At 40.8% G+C, this 21,137-nt stretch overlaps 1 protein-coding gene across 15 annotated transcripts in view; it reads right to left on the reverse strand.

The window, feature by feature from the left end:
• OTOF (otoferlin) overlaps positions 1-21,137 on the reverse strand; it is a 309,139-nt gene that overhangs the window by 19,720 nt on the left and 268,282 nt on the right. For 4 of the 15 annotated variants that reach the window (XM_075201127.1, XM_075201117.1, XM_075201121.1 and 1 more), the window contains exons 31-42: positions 19,231-19,260; positions 17,921-18,046; positions 16,453-16,519; positions 14,795-14,943; positions 13,142-13,276; positions 12,051-12,188; positions 10,631-10,758; positions 9,901-10,071; positions 8,272-8,432; positions 8,027-8,169; positions 6,670-6,758; positions 1,110-1,208 (exon numbers count right to left, since the gene is read on the reverse strand). In XM_075201127.1, the coding sequence (XP_075057228.1) occupies positions 1,110-1,208; positions 6,670-6,758; positions 8,027-8,169; positions 8,272-8,432; positions 9,901-10,071; positions 10,631-10,758; positions 12,051-12,188; positions 13,142-13,276; positions 14,795-14,943; positions 16,453-16,519; positions 17,921-18,046; positions 19,231-19,260 (1,436 nt within the window). Of the gene's footprint in view, positions 1-1,109; positions 1,209-1,430; positions 1,530-6,669; positions 6,759-8,026; positions 8,170-8,271; positions 8,433-9,900; positions 10,072-10,630; positions 10,759-12,050; positions 12,189-13,141; positions 13,277-14,794; positions 14,944-16,452; positions 16,520-17,920; positions 18,047-19,230; positions 19,261-21,137 lie in introns of all 15 variants that reach the window. The other 11 variants (XM_075201118.1, XM_075201129.1, XM_075201128.1 and 8 more) reach the window with 5 other exon arrangements.

Here is a 21,137-nt window from a genome sequence, read left to right on the forward strand (position 1 = left end):
CACTAACCTATTTTATTCCTGAGCCTACCCCCATTTCAGTGCACGGCTCTCTTACTCCACCAATTTATAATGAAATCCTAAACGTTGTCGAGTCTCGGCCTATAATCAAAGATTCCTGGGTTATTTCACCGTCACTACACCTCTAAGCTCTACATGGCCATTGAGTCAATGTTGCATTGAAAAGACCATGCACGTCTAAGCTTCTGCCCTCTGAATTGTCTCTCATGTGTTAATATTCTCTTGGAGATGTGTTCACCAGAACTGAACACCAAACATTAGGTGCAATGGTAGAAATGGAAAAACTACATCTCTCTTCCAAAATTGGAAATATTGTTAAATAAATATTTTTTGCTGTGCTTTTAAGTAAATAAATTGCTTTTATAGTGATTCTATGTTCTCATCATGTAGATAATTTCCATATTATTTTAATGTAAGATGTGATTCAATCAGAAAGAAATATGTAAAAACATTACATTATGTGGTAAAGTTTTAACCAATGAAACATTGGTTAAAACGTTACTCAAAATAGATATTTTTTTATTTTCTCAACTTTATGGTCCAGTCTGGGCTAAGGGATATCTTTAAACTGGTTTGATATACTTGGAAGAATACTGGAGACCTTCTGGATCTCTGAAAGCTGCAAACTTGGACTACATTGCTACTCCTTGAAATTTGGGGGATGGTCGTACATATAATTATGTAAAAATATTGATGTTTGATTAGCTAAGCCATGCCCACTTTCTACTCATTAGCATAACAAGATTCGGAAAAGCAGTGGGAAACATTAGATCAGGTGGAGGAGCCTTTTAAGCGCTAACAAGTTTATTGCTCTACTGCATTAGAAATTGGTGAGACACAGCCCAATTTGGTGACCTCAAAGACTGAAGAGTAGTTTCATGTGATAAAAAAACCCAACAGTACCACCACATGTCAACCCAGAGACAAGCTAGAGATGGGAGCAGGCAGGCAAAGGATGCAGCGGTTCAGTGCAGTGATACAAGCAGTGATGGCAGGGGATATGCACATTCTGTACGCCCAGGGTTAGGCAGGTTAGAGGGGAAGGGGATGGGCCGGCGGGTGTTAGAAGGATACGGGCCGTGCATCATTACCCCTTGACATAGATGTCAGACATCTTCTCTCCTGTCATGAAAGCATCATCTTCTAGAATCACTTCATCAGTGTTCCAAATTATAATACGCAGCTCAAAACTAGTTGACAACAGCACGACGATAAACACGAGGAAGAGAGACCAAGAAACCAAACAAAAAAAGAAGCAAAAAAAAAAAAAAAAAAGGCAAAATTCTGTTAATCACGCACAACACAAAAAGCATAAAACCGGCAACAGCGGCAGCATGGAAACTGGTGTGTGCGCCATGACTGTACACAGAAGCCCACACACAACACAAAGTCAAGTTTTCACTTGTACGTACCCCCTGACAAAAATGTCACTAGACTTTTCTCCTGTGAAGTAATCATCATCCTCCAGGATTACCTCATCGGTATTCCATATTATCACTCTAAGCTCGTATCTGGCAAGGAGATAGTGAGACAAGTGAGACGTGGTCATGTAGGGAGAGGGGTGAAGGGAGCTATCTCCTCCGGTGCTCTGGATCCTTCAATCCACCAACTTGAGGTACAGAAGTCCAGGTGATGCCACCTTTTGTAAAGGTTCATCAGATGCCCGTTGGGGGTTCGATAGGCAATGCCTTATTTTTCGATAGTTGGGATCCATTTTGTGTAGTAACACTGGAAATTAATTGTTTGGAGCTATAGGGGGTATTTAATCTGCCAGAACATTATGTGGCGAGGTCAGAGTGATATGAAAATGATTGAAGACTTTTTATTTTATATTACTTGTCACAGTAAGGAGGCACCACGTCTATACATCACGGGTCTGACAATAATAGATTATATCATATTAGAGATATTCTGAAGAATTTTAACATCTGGTTTGTTTTCTGCAATAATAATCAGGAAATAAGCTGATGAAAACCCATCGTCATGGCGACAGACTTACTTTCTACTAGAGTCAGGCTCTAGCCAGACATCACCAAGGAGATTAGATACTAGTGCACTGAATGAGAGCTCATTGTATGTAGGGCAGTTAGGCCAATATTAAAATAATATTGATAATAATAATTTCTGCATTTCTTCATCAAGATGTTTCCCACTGATACAAAAAGTGTTCCCAATTACCAGTGACATACATTATCTTATGACATTTTCAAGTAATCATCACATGAAAGTGGCACAGAATAAATGTGATATCATAATAGAGAAAGTGCAAATATTTAGGTATTGGTGCTCTAATGTGTCTGATAGATAAACCTACTATACAGCTGATTTGTGTCTGTAAAATATACTGATAGATATTTAAGGTTGAACATTTATTAATATCAAACAGACATTGCATGCATAAGGTTCAGACTGTGTTCTGACTTCACACACATTATATACTGATAATAATTAATACAATTAATGTAACAATCCTAGACACTGCTCCATGTAAAATACTACCAAAACAGGAATAATTCATATACACTGGAATTTAAACCCGTTATAAATACACTGAGCAACAACTGAAGACAGAACGGCAAAAAAAGACAGAAAAATACATTTTCAGGCACATTAAGGAGAAAGTCAATTTGTTTTTTTTTATATTGTCTTAATTTAATATAAAAAATCAACAGCAATAGAAAATCTTCTGTCACCTCAATGTACTTAGAAAATGTGATACTTAGCTCCCCGGTGATACTGACTGGCAGCGGTAAGAGGACTCTCAATTAAAAAATTTGATTATTCTACTTACATTAAATCTTATTCCCTTAATCTATGGTGGATACTAGTGACTGGGGGTATAGAATGTGGTGATCTAGAGGATGGACACTTTAAATTAACTGGCAAAAAGATCAAGCTCCTCCCCCCTCTCTACCCCCATTGGCTGAAGCAGTTCAGAATTTACTAACAAAGCACCAACGGAGTAGAGAACAAGAGAGAGAGGAGCTGATAGCAACAAACTACAACAAGAAGAAACCAGAGGGAGGGCGTTCAGTGACCCCCATGGATTAAGAGAAAAGAATTTAACAGTACGACAATCCAACATCCTATGGGGAACACTGGAGTCACTGTTGTCATCACAAAGCTGCCCCTATGGGAGAGTACGATCTGATGCCGAGTGCAGCACCTTACATTCAAAACTGGCTGCTGGATGCAAAAGTGATAAACCTGTACAATTTCGTAAATGTCTGCACCGAAGCCCAGGGGGCTGCTCTGCACAGCTGCTCAGCACAAGCACCATGCTGTGCCGCCTAGGAGGCACCCAAGGATATAGCAAAATGTGCCCTTACATTGTACAGGACCTGTCCCAATGAAAGCCTTATGGATTACTGACGTACACCTATCAATCATCTGCTTAAAGGTTGGCCAGTCTCTCATGTGTGCGTTGTAGAGAATCATCTGCTTAAAGGTTGGCCAGTCTCTCATGTGTGCGTTGTAGAGAACCAAAAGGTCCTCTGTTCAGCGCATCTCCTTGGTCATGTTAACATAAGATCTTAAGACCCAGGCCACATCCAAAGAATAAAGAGAGCCCTCCTTATTCTGGGAGCTGCCCCAATGCAAAGATGGAACTACTATCTCTCTGTTCAGGTGGAACCTGGAAACTAACTTGGATTGAAAAGAAGGATTAGTCTGAAGGACAGCTTTGTCCTCACGGAACTTGAGGAGGGGAGACTTACAGGACAGAGTCCCCTGCTACAGAACTGGCATAGCTATAGAGACACCCAGGAGAAAAACAGTCTTCCATGTCAAGAACTTGAGAACCACTGAATCCAATGGCTCAAAGGGAGGATGCAGTAAAGAAATGAACACCAGGTTTAAGTCCCACTGGATAAAAGTATGGAGGCAGCACATGAAGAAGGTCTGCAACTCTGGTAGAAGTGCTAATTTTCTCTGGAAGAAAACTGACAAAGCAGACAATTAAGATACTTGAGCCAAGTCTCAAGCCCCAGTCCAGAACCTCAAGCAGGAAATATAGCAACCATAAGGAAGAAGTAGGATACCCGTTACGCTCGCACCAAAAAATGTAGGTCTTCCAGACCCTATGATAGTTTCTGTCAGTTACTGGTTTGCAAGCCCTCCCCATGGTCTGCACCACACCATCCATAAACTGCTTGGCTTTAAGGATCATGGCCTCAACAGCCATGCTGTTAAAGTCAGCCAAGGAAAACTCTGGTGCTAGAAGGGAACTTGGCTTAGTAGTCTGGTCGGTGGGGGCCTCCATGGCAGAATCTCTGATATGGTGAGAAGGTTGAAGCATCATGACCTACTTGGCTAATCCAAAGCCACCAGGATCACTCGGGCAACCCTGGATAGCATTGCCATTGGAGGGAACAGGTAAATAAGGGAAAAATCCCAGGGAACCAACATGGCGACTGTAAACAATGTCTGGGGTTCCTTTGATCTGGAACAATAAGTCTCCACCTATTTCCACTTCAAGATTAGTTCGCCATGGAAATCCCTGAAGTGGAACCTTGCAAAGAGTACCTTCTCGAAGGTGGAGACCATCTTGTCTAACACCCTCATACAGAAGTGCACAGACACCAGTGTTTGAGCAAGAAGGGATTTTAACAGTCCCTGAATAGAGAGGACCTTTTTCTGTGGCATGAAAACTCTCTGAAGGTGGGCAACAGCCCTAAGAAGACCATCTGCTGAGAAGGAATCAGTTTGGATTTTTTTAAAATTGATTATCCAGTCATGTAATTCCAAGGTCTTTGTTGTCTCCCAGACATGGGCCTGAGGCAAAGTCGGAGATGCCGTTTTGATCATAAGGTGTTCAGGTAGAGGATGGGGAAGGGCTTGAATTGAAAGTTCTGGGACTGTACAGCAAACCTGACAAGGTACTGATGCCCCTCCCAGAATGTATCATCCTTGAAGTCCATGGACACCATTAACTCTGCACACTCCATGGAAGACTCTTTGATATGTTCCACTAAAGTGAGCAAACCCTTGGTACTCCCGATTGCAGGCCCCCAGTCAGCTACTCTGACCACCTCTCCACCACCTTATTTATCCAAGCCGTGGCTAAGTTGGGTCTGAGGGAAGCGTTAGGGATTGGGGGCGGTGTTTGTCAGACGAGCTATTGGAGCACCAGCCTGAAGAGGAATTTCCCATTTTGCCAAGTCAAGGCTAGGGATTGGATAGAGGGTCTTTAAATGGCGTGAAATATGCAACCAACGATTCAGTTTAACCAACACCTCACAAAATAGGTTCTACAGCTGAGGTAAAGAGCAATAAGAAACAATCTGTCTTTTTCTTCTCTTGAACAGTGTATTGTCTGAATTTACCGACTCCTCACCATAGACCAGGTGAAAACTCTTGCCACTGTAGCTCCTCCAGGCTGAGCCCTGAAAGTGTTTACCGTCCAAGAAACAATAAAGAGTGAAGAAAGAAAAGGACAATAGAGAGAAAGAAAAAATCTTTCTATTGCAGTGCACAACCTAAGAAGAGTGTGGATCTGCAAAACAGAGACAGCCCAGATAGTCTAGATAGTGGATAAGCAGTGAGAGAGAGGATGAAAGAAGAAACCACAGCAATCTAACAAGCTTACCACTCCAGACTAGAATCCCCCTGGAGAAATAGTGTCTGATTGGAAGGAAACAGGAACTGTTGCTGCACTAAAAAATGGCTGCTGCTCCCACGATGCTCTGTTTCTGTTAGTTTTGCTGGGATTGTCATAGTGGGAATCCCAACAAGGAGATGGAGGTGCTGTATAGGGATTGCACCTCCCCCTAGGGCCCAGCAATACAGCGAGGCTGCCGTCACCTTGGAAGGCCCCCTGAACCATCCTGCTGCATAGGGTGGGAGGGCCAAGAAGGGAGCCCCCACCTGTCTGGGGACCCTATCCCTGCTATTGTACAGATCCGGACCTGGGGGTTAACCTCTATAAGTAAAACTTGCTCCCCTCTCCAGAGGAAAAGGGAACCAACTACCTGGTCACCGCACCTCCGGATCCCAGTTGGCCCCACTGCGGCACCCAACTGCTACAGACCCCTCCAAAGGAATTCCTATGTTCTCAGCGCACCCACCACCGTCATGGTCGAGTGGGTGTCCAATACAAAAATGTTAACTTTTTGCCCAAATTACAATAAATAAAATGTTAAAGAAAATAAACTGCCCTTGCAGCTACAAAAAGCAAGCCCTGCTCCTACAGGCACTTAAATTAATTGAATTCAGCCAATGGGGATAGAGAGGGGGAGGAGCTTGAGCTTTTATTGGTTAATTCAAAGTGCCCACGCTCTAGGGCCCCGCACTCTGGACCCCAGTGTCTCCAATGTCCCCTATAGGATGCAAATTACAAAAACTAGTTGTTTCCATTGGTATATGGGGTTTGGGCTTATGCACAAATATTCCGGGAGTGACAATTTTTTCTTTAGACGTGAAAGCTACAAATGTCATCCGAGTATACGGGGCAGTTTTCTAGGGGAATCCCATCAGGAATAATGTGGGGGGTGGGGGGCGGGTGGCCACTTTGGTTGGATGCTAATGTGAAAGGTAATATACCATATATACTTAAGTACAAGGTTTAGATACCACCATACAGGTCTTCTGCTTCAGCAGGGCAAATCATTACACAAATATAGGCACAATGGAATAATTTAGTTTTTCTAGTACCTTTTTGGCTTCCTTGGAGAGATGTCAATGGCAGGACCTGGTGCAGGCATGTCCATAGGAAACATGTCCACCCACATTTCTAAACGCCCCTGTGAAAAACAGACTCAAGCAGTTAGTGCTCAGACAACGCACCAGTCTTTATGGATAAGCCCACAGAATTATGGACCAAGATGGCATAGATTGCCAGGGTGGACATGTTGTCGGAGCGGGTTGTTCCTTGCTTGGTGCAGGTTAGGCTGTATGAGTAAGCTAAGTGGTGCACTTAGGTCAGCACTAGGGCACAGTATGTTCTACTCGTGTATTGCATGAAAGCCCTCCAGTTGCCTCCCACATACTGGTAGATTAATGTTAGTAAGTGTGTATGTGGGGTAGAGAATTTAGACTGTAAGCTCCACTGGAGCAGGAACTGATGTAAGTTATTAAAAACATTGTCTGTAAAGTAATATATTGGCCCTATATAAATAAACCAGGCCTGGCCAACCTGTGGCTCTCCGGTTGTTGTGAAACTACAAGTCCCAGAATGCCCTGCCTGCTATCGTCTGGCTATCTACTGGCAAAGCATGCTGGGACTTGTAGTTTCACAACAACTGGAGAGCCACAGGCTGAAATAAAGGCCAATAATGATAATAATACAAACAAGGTTTCACTTCGTGGGACAAAATCGTTAAAAGCAGTTGGACGGGGCGTATAAAAGGCACATTTAGGGAAACCAAACCTTATTGTTATACAGCGTTCTACGTTACACTTTATTTGGGAAAAGTAGATGTACTTAGGTCAAAATAATACAAACAAAAGACTAGAAAGTGCGTATGCAATCTGAAATATGCGTGGGGGCCAGTGAGATACAATAGATCAATTATACTTACTATGATGGAACAGAAGTATATATTGTTACCAGAATTGAATAACATACTTAAAAATAACCAGGAGTATACCAGGCTGAATGATTCTTATGCTTTTAGTTGAATATGTACAATCTATCACCTCTAGCTTTTATTTAATAGAATCTAAAGTACCCTTTCGTATTACAGCGCAGCTGTGCCGTACACACAACAGAGGAGGCCTTTCTGTGGACTGCGCTAATATTACAGACAAATGAGAATCAGCCAATCGGTATGTATGTTCTGAGGAACATCGCGGCCAATTGAATTTCCCCCATAAATTGGTTGAATTCTTACGAATATTGGTTCAGCCCACAGAACAGCCCCCCCCCCCCACCCCCACTGTATAGACAGAGGGGCACTTTCGTTTGAAAAGCTAAAGGCAAAACGTGTTACAAAATGAGTTTATTCTTACTAACTAGAAAAGACACTTTCATGAATATGACGTTTTGTTTAAATGAAGCCCCTGATTTCACCTGCTCAATTCCTGGTTTGTCCGGATTTAACAGTGGTCGGGTCTCTACATGCTCTGGAATCAACCGACACCCTGCCCGGGGGATCTCCTCCCAGTGGTGAAGAACGGAGAGAGCTAGATGTTCATCCGTCTGCTTCTTCTGACCTGTGGTGGTAACACAACACAGCAAAACAAGACGTAATGAGCTATAATATTTACATTACATTTTCTGAATAAGAAGTAATTTAAGGAAAAAAGCTTCTTCACCATTTTCATCTTCAATTTCCGTGGGGCCGGTGAAGACGCGATTCATGACCTTGACTCGTCCTCCGGGTCCAAAATGTGGGCCGTCAACCTTCCCTTCTTTGCAGAGTTTGGACAAGATCTGTGTAGGCTTCATGGGATCTCTCCACATATTGTACCCATGTCTGTGAGAAGAACAATAATGGCAGCATGACTCTGGTTCTGTAAGTAATTATCAACACATACTGAACCCTATCATATGATCCATAGTCTCCATCTAGCTTTAAACACATGTTATAACCTGTGTGCAGCAAACTAACAGATAATATGGCAATATGCTGTATATTCTGTAGGCTATGATAGATATTATAGTCATCAGGCTCAGTACCAAGGGATTGGCGAATAGCAGATGTGGTGCTGTTGTTTAAAAAGGGGACGAGATCACAACCAGGGAATTATAGACCTGTAAGCCTGACATCAATAGTGGGCAAACTACTGGAAGGTATTTTAAGGGACAGTATTCAGGATTACTTGGTGCGCAATAAAATTATTAGTGGGAATCAACATGGATTTGTGAGGGATAGGTCATGTCAAACTAATCTAATTAGTTTATACTAGGAAGTTAGTGGGAACTTAGACCAGGGCAGCACAGTAGATGTGGTCTACTTAGATTTTGCAAAGGCCTTTGATACAGTGCCACACAAGAGGTTGGTTTACAAAATAAGGGAACTGGGTCTAAGAAACAACATTTGTACTTGGATCGAAAACTGGTTAGATAATAGGGAACAGAGAGTTGTGATAAATGGAACATTTTCTAATTGGTCAAAAGTCTTAAGTGGAGTACCTCAAGGTTCCATGCTGGGGCCACTCCTTTTTAATATATTTATTAATGACCTTGGTGATGGTTTAGAGAGTAAAGTTTCTATTTTTGCAGATGACACTAAACTCTGTAAGGTAATAAAATCAGAGCAAGATGTAGCTTCTCTACAGAGGGACTTAAATAAACTGGAGGATTGTGCGGCCAAATGGAATATGAGGTTTAACATAGATAAATGTAAGGTTATGCATTTAGGGATCAAATACAAGAACGGAATCTATAAATTAAATGTAATTAATTTAGGGGACTCTATAATGAAGGATAGTAGGGGATACAAGGTAAAAATAGGACTGCAATATTGGGTCTGGGGGGATTTTTACAATTGAAGCAGATTGGCGGTTGCTTACTCTAGATCAATTTCAAAAATAAGTGCAGGATCGCAGGAGATCCAAAATAGGTAGAACTTGATGGACTGGTGTCTTTTTTCAACCTCATCAACTATGTTACTATGTTACATGTATAGGCTACAAAACAGCAGCAGAAGAAGAGGGGCAGGTGTACGTCCAAATAAAGACCCGGTGCCAGGAGTGAGGATGCCGGACCGGATAATACCGTTGCGAGCCGCAACAGTGATTGAGTTCAGAGTATATACAGTGGTGAAAGTGGGGTATATATGAGGATACATTTATATATATATATATATATATATATATATATATAAATGTACCCCGTATATCCCCATATACACAGTACCATATATATATATGTAGTGGTGGTACTGTGTGTGGGGGGTATACGGAGGTATGTAATATATCTATTGACTTTCTGATACATACATGGCGTATGTCTGTGATATCCCACAGGTAGCCCGGTGCTTGCTGTAATAACGATTTTCCAGGTCAATCTTGGTTTCTCCAATTAAGTCATCGGTCCCTACCAGGTCCCAGTCATAAACCGCCACCGTCAACATGGACTCCATGGGGAATGTGGCCTCAATGTCGAACGATCTGGTGAAAACATGAGGTAGAGATTATGGCCCAAGAAGATGGGGAAACATCACAACAATATAATCCTGAGGGGAGGGTTAAATACAATTAGACTTAAAACCCAGTAAAAAGCTACAGAATGGCCCAGAAAACATACGTGTAAGATGTTTAGCAAGCCGTGACTGGTAATGTGCATGTTTATACAACATGGTTGGGGACAAACATCTTACAAGATGGCTGAAGTATAGGTTAAGCCTACAACGGTTGGGAAACTAACTGTATATATTAAGTAGGAAAGGACTAAGTATGATATGACTGGCATGGACATGTTACATGATGGCTGACACTTGCCGTAGCTTCAATAAGGTCAGGGAATGCATAAGGGAAAATTATTCCTAAAGAGCACATAAGACTAAGGCTGTGACAGACATCTTACAAAATGGTTGCCAGCAGCACCATCGGTAAAGGACTCATTGCTATATGATGGACGGAGTGTGATCGAAACATACTGCAGGAGTAACTGAGAAAACATATGGTTGGAGAAGAGCATGATAGATAAGATGGCATTAGTTTGACTCACTTTCCAAAGACAGGGTTCAGTTGCTTGGAAATGTAATTCTCCTTGTCTTTGATTTCAGTCTTGCCCAGTTTGATAACAACATACGGATCTGCTTTACCATTGATATCAGCTGGATGCAGATCTGTAGCCTAAAATAAAAGTAAAATACTGCCTTGAAATATTCTGATTGGATTCCGAAGTGAAAACCAATTATAATATAACATTTCCTGGTGATTATAAAGATTTGTTTGTGTATCATGAAGTGCACATTCTACATTGTGATAAAACAAGTTTAAGAAACTTTCACACATGGATAAATCATATACCAGGTCTATACTAACTTAGACATTAGATATACTTACGCTGTACCAATATTCATTTACTAATTCTCTGTCCAGATTCAACATTACCTTGGGATGTTAAACATTCTCTATTGCCTCTCACTATTCTACATTCAACATTGCATTTTGTTAGTACACAATTCTCATTGTCTGTGCTACATTCACTAGCTCTTATCCTAAAATCAGCGTTGTAACAATGATCATTGTCCTTGTATGAACTGTGTACCTGAAATCGAAGTTGGCAATAATATAATTTATGACCCTATCATCATCACCCTTTATTTATATAGAGCCACTAATTCCGCAGCGCTGTACAGAGAACTCACTCACTCACTCAGTCCCTGCCCCATTGGAGCTTACAGTCTAAATTCCCTAACATACACACACAGACACACACACACACATACACAGAAGGACACACAGACAAGGCTCAATTTGATAGCAGCCAATTAACCTACCAGTATGTTTTTGGAGTGTGGGAGGAAACTGGAGTACCCAGAGGAAACCCACGCAAACACGGGGAGAACATACAAACTGCTCACAGATAAGGCCATGGTCGGGAATTGAACTCTTGACCCCAATGCTGTAAGGCAGAAGTGCTAACCACTGAGCCACCATGCAGCCCATCTCAGTGAATACATTGTACTACACTGACCATTGAAAAGCAGAGGATCCCGGAGACACTATCTTGTGCTCGGCTCGCCGCGCAGGCTAGTCTTGGTGATTTATTTTTGTTCTGTTAATTTTTCCCTTTTCCTGCATCTGATTATTACGGTAAAATCTTAATAAATCCTTTTTGTGCTTTGTAACCACAGCGTTCGAATCAGCAATCACTTATTTATATCTATAACCTGTATTTATTTAATATGTGCACTGTTAACCATGAGCATTCCCTATTGTCACCACTGCTGGCTGGGTAGTGGTCACACATAGACCAGACCTGCTGGATCAGCAGACCCTGGTACTTCTAGTAAGTAACACTATTTTAGTTCAACGTATTGAATTCCATCCAAAATTAGTTTTTACATTTGGTCAGGGTTGTACTTTAAACATTACGTAATACATGCGTGTGACGTTTGTGTAATAGAACATGCACTTACCCTCACAACGTACACGCGTACCAGCACGTTCATTGGGTCGTTATTGGGTATCCCTTGGAACATGCCAAAGTTGGGGTCATATCCAGCTTCTTTGGTAACATCGTCAGGTAACGGCACTTTGTACACACACATGGAACCCTGGGGGGGACAAATATCCCAGATCTATGGTTAATAACGCCTGACTTTATGTATATACCTCACAGATGTATATTTATCACCCACTAACCCAGCCAGCAGATCTAAGGACATGAAAGCATTAAGTTAAACATACACACTTCAGAAGGTAGTGCTATATATAATGTAATGTTACACCAGTCATTAAATTCACCTGTTGCCTACACAGTGGACCTCAATTATGCAACGCACTAGCTGTGCGACGCTAAACGCCTTGGTTTTCACTGATGCGCCTTGATGGTTTGCCCCTCGCAACAAGATAGAGTTCTACTCTATGCTCATAGGAGGCACCTTTCCAAGCTTGAAGTGCACCCAAGTGTGTGAAGAGGCAGAAACATGCATCAAGGGGCACTCTGCTTCACATCAGATTCCACCCTCCTACGACTTTAATACCACCCCTTTCATTAAATGTTGTAGATTTTCTCCTAAAATACAGCTCAGTTTTCTGCAAAACAAGAAACACCTCCTTCGAAATCGAACCCATGGCCCCGTCGCTGCAAGATGAAAGCTCGTTCTTATACATCTCCGCAAAACCGGTACGCCTACTAAATAAGGAACGCCCTTGCTAATACCAACTCCTCCAGCTGGTGCAGACCTCTGCTCTTCTACAAATGCCAACATGTTGCTCTATAAATGCGTAAATCTAGTTACGCATGCGCAATTAGGTGCGCACAGCATCAATGAGAATCCAGCGCCGTGCCTCAGCCATTTTTCCCAATATGAATAGATTATTGCTACCAGGAACAGCAATGCCCAGCAGTTATTTTGTGCATAGCACCTGCAGTATTTCAAGGCTGCGGTTCTTCTGGCTGGTGATTGCACCCCTAATATTGAAAGAAATATAATTGGCCTGGTTTCACAAAGATCTCCATCCTTGTCCTAGTCATCATAACCAGGAGTCAGATGGGGATACTCACTTTAAACCTCCCCACTATCCGCTCTTCTTCACTCATAGTATCGTCATCGTCCCCGATCTTTCCTCGTAGTAAGTTAAACGTGTGTAGCCAGTCTTCAAAGTTATCAAACTCCGTTTCCAGTTCCTTGTTGAACACCTGGGGTTGTGCACATGCGGAGAATGGACATTTACATTCATTAGAACATATACATTATGGAAACACGTCACAGAAAACACTCAGTCAAGAAAGGGATATTACCCTCAGGGGCAAACGCAGGATTTGTAGAGGTGGGGCTTCCACACCACGCCATCAGTGGGCGTGACCAGCATGCATGGGGGCGTAGCTATAATATTAGACAGTGTTTGGCTGCTCTCCAACTCTTCCGATCCCCATAATATACATGGGCAATGCTGCATGCACTACTGTTAGGTGCATGCAGCTCTCCCTTTTCAAGCAGAGCTGTGTGAAGCGGGAGCAGGGTCCAGCCACCTCAATTATACACTGCCCCAGGCTTGGATGGGGGTTTCCAGGCACTAGGAAACCCGCCTCGGTTTGCCAATGACCCTGAAGAAGGTGTCAGAGCATTGTGAAATGCGTTACCAGCACAAGATCCAGATATATTTCCCAGGAACTGATAACTCCACCTGTTGCATTGTATCAGGCCTGATTTTAGCTTATATTATGAGTGTAATTATGCACCCAAAGTTCCTCTGTACATTATTACTGCACTGAGAGTAATTCTCATTTTTAGGATGTTGACATTTAACATTCTGAGCACTAATCACTAAAACAGGAGGTGAGTGTTCTGTCTAGCGTCACTTTATTCTATTTTGTGGAACACAGTGAGCACTATGGGCTTGATTCATTAAGGAAAGAAAAGCAAAAAAAGGAGTAACTTTGCACCTGGGCAAAACCATGGATCAGCCATTTCCTATTATTTATGTGTTAGATACACTTTCTAGCAATGTATATCTAACATTTACCCTTCTTCTGAGTCTTGAGATTCAGTAGGTCTTTCCAGTCCCCTGCATACACTCTCTCTCACCACCACGTCAACAGCCAATGCTTTGAACCGACCTGCTTTTCATGCAGGATTTTGACAGATGACATGGAGGTGGGGTCAAGGCTCTGACATCATAAGCAAGGCTCACTGAATATCAATACTTGGGTGCAAAAGATCCCTGTTTAATATACTTTGCTAGAGAATGCATCTACACAAAACATTTACAGACAGGTCCAATAGACTCTTTGGACCAGCTATACACATCTAACATTAAAAAAACAATAAAAGCAGTGGAAAGAGTGGGACTAAGTGAGTATTTGTAACAATATCCTAATATTTCACCAATTCATCCCGCAGCCTTTGCAGAGTACTTGGGGACAGAGCTTGATACATCTGTCAAATTATCTGAGGCTTAAATTTGCAAAACTCTACTCAAAGGCTGGACGTAACAGCAGACATTTTAGCCATTAGCTAATGGTCCCGTGGGATATCACACTGGGTTTATTAGCCATGACTAGAATGTCCTGTACGCACACAGCGTTTGATAAATAAACATTTTGACAATATATCACCTGGAAATGCAACTTTATTAGATAATAGGAAACAACAGCTGCCAATCACTGGCACGGTGGTCACATGATCTGCAATGTCTCTTCCCGCTTTCAACCCACCTTTAACTCATCGATCCTCTGCTTATTCTTCTTCTCCGCTAGTTCTGCTTGCAGTTTCTTCTTCTTGTCCTCCTTAGGGACTTTCACTTTTTCCTTGTTCTTCACCTGCCCCTTTGAGCCTTTCATGGGAGATTCATCAATTTTGATCTCTGAGTCATCATACAAAGTGGGTGCAATGGAGATGAAAGGAACCAACACGAGACACTCAACCACGATGTGCATGAAAGTTGACCGATAGTTTGACGGGCAGGTCCAAGGACCTCCCGTGCCAGCTATCGGCTTCCAAATTCACGTATATTTCCTCGTTCACGGACAGCACACTGAGGTCCGATGAAGGGTCATCAAACAACCGCAGAAATAATACGTGAATCATGGAAGTCACAATACTTACCAATATTATTCTATACTACAATACACAACATGTATACATATATTATATTACATAAACCTACATACTAGATCTAATCATTCTACAGCGAGCTGAGAAAGATAGCATAGCCTCAAATAATTTTAATAAACAATATTCTATGATCTGAATATGATCTGAAATATTATCTACAGTATACTTGTATCCACACACAGTGGCAGCTATGTTGGTAGTTGAAACAGAATTCAGGTTAATGTGATCTTTTAATTCACTAGGCACTTGTAATAATACTAAGAACTGAGCCATCAGTCCTAGGGAATAAGTAGTTTTTTGTATTCTCATGAATAATGCTTCAGCCCACTTGTTTCATGCCTTAGCGATGTCACAGGTTCCTAGTGACTTGATAGGCTGCATTCTTGTGGATGTTGGTTCAGCCCACAAAAATGGCTGCCTCTACTGTGTGTAGTTGACAGTATGCTTTTATTTATCCCTAATGTATCAGACTGCATTTTAAATAACACAAACGAATAGACAGGGAGGGTGTTGCTCAAATTATAAAGCGAGGAAAACTTGTGTTTAGATAGAGACTGCCATAAAATAAAAGATAAAATAAACAGATATTTAGAAAAGCTCAAATATCTTTGGTCACTTGTGACATAATAATAAAATAATTTGTACTTGTGTAACACATTGTGAACTGGATATATTGGCGTTTGTGGTGGGATAGTTTTACTCATTACATAATCAATATTGTTGGAGATCCATAGATAAGTCACATCTATCATCTACATTGGCTAGGGTTTTCCTTATTTACTATTTTTTGACATTTTGACTCCTCCTTATCTTCTGACTCATCCTCATTTCCTCTATACTGTAACATTATATTTTAATATTACTAGGAGCTTATTGTTTGACTTTTTTTCCTAATGACTTTTCTATGTTTTGAAAAAAAAATTATATTACTTGTTAAACTCCAGACATATGACATAGTAATCTATTTAAACATTTAATGCCAACTTTCATAGCGTTAACACATGGAGATGATACAGATTTAGAGGCACAGGACAAAAGAAATTAATCACTGATACAACATGCCTTGTTTCATTCTACATAATGAATTATGTCTCCACATTTTTTCAGCTTTTTTAAATATTCTTTTATAAATGGCTGCAATTGTGTACATCAAACTTCACTACAGCCATTTCCTATCTTGTCTTGCACGTTAGCGATCATACCGCACCTTATATACAACACAGAGCGTCCAATAACTTATTGTCATTTCTCTAGTTACCCTCTGCAATCTCCATCTCCTCCTTCTCCTCCGCTTCTGCTAGTGCCGCTTCCTGCTGGCGCAGTTGCTGAATGTGGATAAAAGAAAAATTTGGTTTACAAAAGAAACTAAACAGAGCCTATGAAATACAACACACAATTGTTATTCCTCTGCTGAATCACTCTGTATGTCTCTACACTGGTTGCCTGTTTTCTACAGAGTCTAATATAAAATACTTTTACTAACCTACAAGACCATCACAAAGCTGCACCAACATACATCTCTCTTGTCTCAAAATATCTCCCAACTCGGCAACTCCGTTCTGCACCAGATCTGCCTCTCTCATCCACCCTCATTACATCCTCCCATTCCCGGTTACAGGACTTTTTTTCGGGCTGTACCCACTCTATGGAATTCTCTCCCTCGCACAATAAGACTCTCCTCTGGTCTCCAAACTTTCAACCGTTCTCTGAAAACCCACCTCTTCAGACAAGCTTATAATATTCCTCAACCACCCTCTTAACCTCACTACATTACCCTATTACCATCCGTTACACAATTTCACACAAGACAACTAACCCCTGACCAACATTGTTGTGTGACAGGATCATTTAGCTTATGAGTCACTTTTACCTTTGCAGTCTCGCTGGACCGAAATGCAAAATGTAGACTTAACCTCATGTATCAAACTCCCATTGTCCCATAGATTGTAAGCATGTGAGCAGGGCCTTCTCACCTCTGTCTGTTTTACCCAGTTTGTTTATTAGTTTACTGTGTTTGTCCCCAGTTGTAAAGCGCTATGGAATATGTTGGCGCTATATAAGTAAATGACGATGATGATATTTCTAAATAATAACATTGGGACTGATACTGAATTAATGGAGGCCAATGGGAAATAGCCCCCTTGTCTGTCACTTTTGTGCCCTTACTGCCATAAGACCCTATTTCAAAGTCACTTCTTCAAAGGAAATTGTCAGGGCAAATACATAACATTCCATGGGGGGATTCTACCGGGACATAAACAGTTCTCAAAACAGTTCTGAGAAATATCTACCTCGTCCCACATTTCTACTATAATTTCATATTTGGCCAGCAGAATTTCTACCTCGTCCACATTACAGGGCAGCATGGATTGACCGTTGTCCCTCAGCTCTTTAGACCATTCATCCCAACAAAGATGAATTTATAAATTCATTGTGAAATTGGGAATCAAAGTCAAAGATTGTATCGACAAAACTGTGCTCCTCTGCACTAGGGGCTTCTCTATCACAAAACTCAATTTGCAGAAAATTTTACGCAGCTTCGATCATCTCTTATATCACCCAAACATTTCACTTAAATCACCATATTGTGTTTCTGTACACAATATACAAATTGAACATATAATATATATATATAACAAACATTATGCATGATGCACATATTGCTGTACATAAAGACTATCGGGGTACTGATTATATCATATAACACATATCAACCCTCATCTCACCTCTTTCAGGGTTTCAATAGAAGCAAAGTACTTGGACCACCAGTCCAGCATGCTCTCGTCAGGCTCCTCTTCTTCAATTTCTTCCCCTTTCTTCTTTTTCTTCTTCTTTTCTTTTTCATCTTCGTTCTGGGAAACGGCACATGAACAGCCAGTGAGAGATCACATAACAGAACAGAAGTAACGCAGAACCCAGGCTGCGGTGATCCAGTGAGCACTTCATATATGAAATATATTCCTGTCTACCATGTCTTTTCAGGACCTAATGAGAGGTTTATGAGTGATGCGTTTCTCTGTACTATAGACTGCAAAATCACTAGAAAAACCTGCTGCGAAAATTAACTCATGCAAATAAACTCAGCCTTTTTCCATTGTTGAGGTCTGCCAATATCCTTACATGTAATAATCACTCCACCTGACCTCATACCTCTAATATGGCACTGGAAATTATGGTCAGACATTATCTCATAGATAAGTTAACAATAACATGCTAATATTAAACACAGCATTAATGTCACATTTCATCACCCGTCGGACACAAATCAAGCACCAATAACATATGTCTCTATACCATCAGGCAGAGTTGTTCTCTCTGTTGCCTTGGATACAACCCACCTCTTCCCTACATTGATACATTGTATTCAGAGAACACTTTGTGTCCTATCCATGGCAACGGACATATACAACTTTGTCTGATGATGTAAACACATGCATGTAAAGCACAGCAATAACCTATAAAGATGAAGTAATGTATTTAGTAAAAACTGCAGAATGTATTTTTCTAGCCCATAAATTAAAATTATCTGAGGTTAAAAACCCCTTTAAACATATGATGATAACTGTGTGAGTATAGAAGGACATATTTAAAAGGAACGGAAATGATAGTGACGATTTTGCGTCACATTTATTTATTGGCTAATTATCATATCTTTGTTAATTTACTATAACACTTTCTTCCTTTGTTTTGCAGAAAATTATAATAAAATACAAATGAAGAAAACCCCTAAAAGGATATGATGTACGAGGCTTTGTGTGAGATTTGTGGCATAGAGGCCGGCAGCTGCCATGTATCATATGTCCTTTAATAAATATACCCCAGGAACCGTTCTCATTTTCATGCGTTTTCTATATTATAATAAGTATTACATGCTGGTTATTATACCTTATATAATGCATATCAATTTTAATGTTGTTTGTGCCATACATTTTCTTTTTTTGGGATACAGTAACAATCCTGAGTGACATTACAAATAGTGGTAGTGTACAGCGGATTTCGTGCGCAGTGCTTCACCACAAGATGACAATCCACTTACCACATCTACCTTAACAACAGCGTCAGAGTTCTGGACCATAACGATGAAGGGAGATGGAGAGAAAACAAATGACATTTACTGACACACAACAATGAAAATGGCGGACATGGTACAAAGAAACATTGGACGATTAACTGAACTTAACAGCAATGATGATCTTTTGATCAAAATATGAACTAATACATCATGTTTTCATTTTGCTAGACACACACAGATATGCAGTTTAAAGGATAAGCGCTGACAACTGTCTTTTTGTTTTGTATACATATATGGGCATTTATATTGCCACGCAGCTGGTACCACATACAATATGAGATACACAGAGCGCGGGCTTATTGCCAAGCAGCTGGTACCTTATATAATGTGGGATATACCGAGCGCGGGCTGATTTTTCTCTAGTTTTGTTTTAAAATATTGCCTTTTTGTCATAGCAGCTGTCCATCAAGCCTATTTAAGGCACATTTGGAAGTGGCTCACAAGCCAGCCTTTGCTAGATGTAAACCCCTATACCTGGGAGGTGAGTGCACCTGATTTTAACTGCATTTTAATGGTGTTTAAAGCATATAGGTCAGTGTAGGACCTGCATATAATGAGGTGCCCTTGATACAGGCTTAAATCTTTTGATTAAAATATGAACTTATATGTCATGTTTTCATTTTGCTAGACACACACAGATATGCAGTGTGAAGGATAAGCGCTGACACCTGTCTTTTTGTTTTTTATACAATAGGGATATTATCACATTTTATCATAAATCTCACATATATCTTGGACTTCTGTGAATTTTGACTTCTCCAGGAAATATTACCAGAAATATTATTCTCATAGATTTGCTGTTGCCGGGCCAATGATGGTGGTGGTGGTGGGGGGGAGTGGCGGTTTAGTCAATGCAAGTCACCAAGTGGCTGAATTCACCAAGTGGATTGACATCAGTTGGAATCTCCAACGATCTAGTACTCTTCTAGAAAAGTAATATTCTCTTTCATTACTCCTGAGCAGCCTCAAGTTTGTCTCTTTCAATAATCTCCTAAACTTTATTGATTTTTGTTTGTAAATGTCCATGACTTTAACTCATGGATTTGGTGCGGTATACAGAATTTTTTTTAAATCATAAGATCCTAGATTGTTGTTTTTATTGAAAATCCCGGCAATGCAAGAGTCAATAATTCTGTAATATACCCACTGTCCCTTCCCCCCAAACCCAAAGGCTGTAAGGACACAGGTCCAGGTAAATCTCAGCGCCATTTATAAAGGCTGCCGTACTTAAGTTCGATATCAAGCTCAAGTATGAGGAGGCTCGAGAAGCGAAGAACCTTTTACAAAGGAAAATTTTAGGCTTACAGTACTTTTTAAAAAAATTATTTTAATAATGGGGTAAAAAGGGCATGACTCGTGGGGCCACCATTAGATTTGTAGTAATGGGTCAAGGATAGGAGAGGCTGGAATAGAGGTTCTAGCTCGGCTCCCCGGTGTCTTATTAAAGCCAGGAACCTCTTATTTTGAAGCATTGATCCCCCCCTCTTCAAATTGAAAGTGTTTGTCCAATATAATTCCAAAGTATCATTGGTCAAATTAAAATAAACATATAATGTAATTGTTTTACCCCAGTCCACGCCTCACCAGAGATCTAGCGCTAAATTATTCCCATTTCCTAAATGATTTTATCAAATGGTAAAAATATAAGAAGCTGTCACATTGTCACTGGAAATGAAGAATACAACTTTGTTTTGTTATTCTCTCTTAAGAAAATGCAATGCCCTTTTTGGAAATATAGCCCCCCCCCCCCATGTTTTCTAAGTTGGTATGGTGGCCCTCTAGTGTCAGGTTTACCCTAAGGCCACTGATGTCTTATGCAATACTACTAATAAATAAATGAGTACGTCAACCCTAAAACCAAGGGATTGTGT

This window comes from Mixophyes fleayi, chromosome 3, assembly GCF_038048845.1.
Source record: "Mixophyes fleayi isolate aMixFle1 chromosome 3, aMixFle1.hap1, whole genome shotgun sequence".
Lineage (NCBI taxonomy): Eukaryota > Metazoa > Chordata > Amphibia > Anura > Limnodynastidae > Mixophyes > Mixophyes fleayi.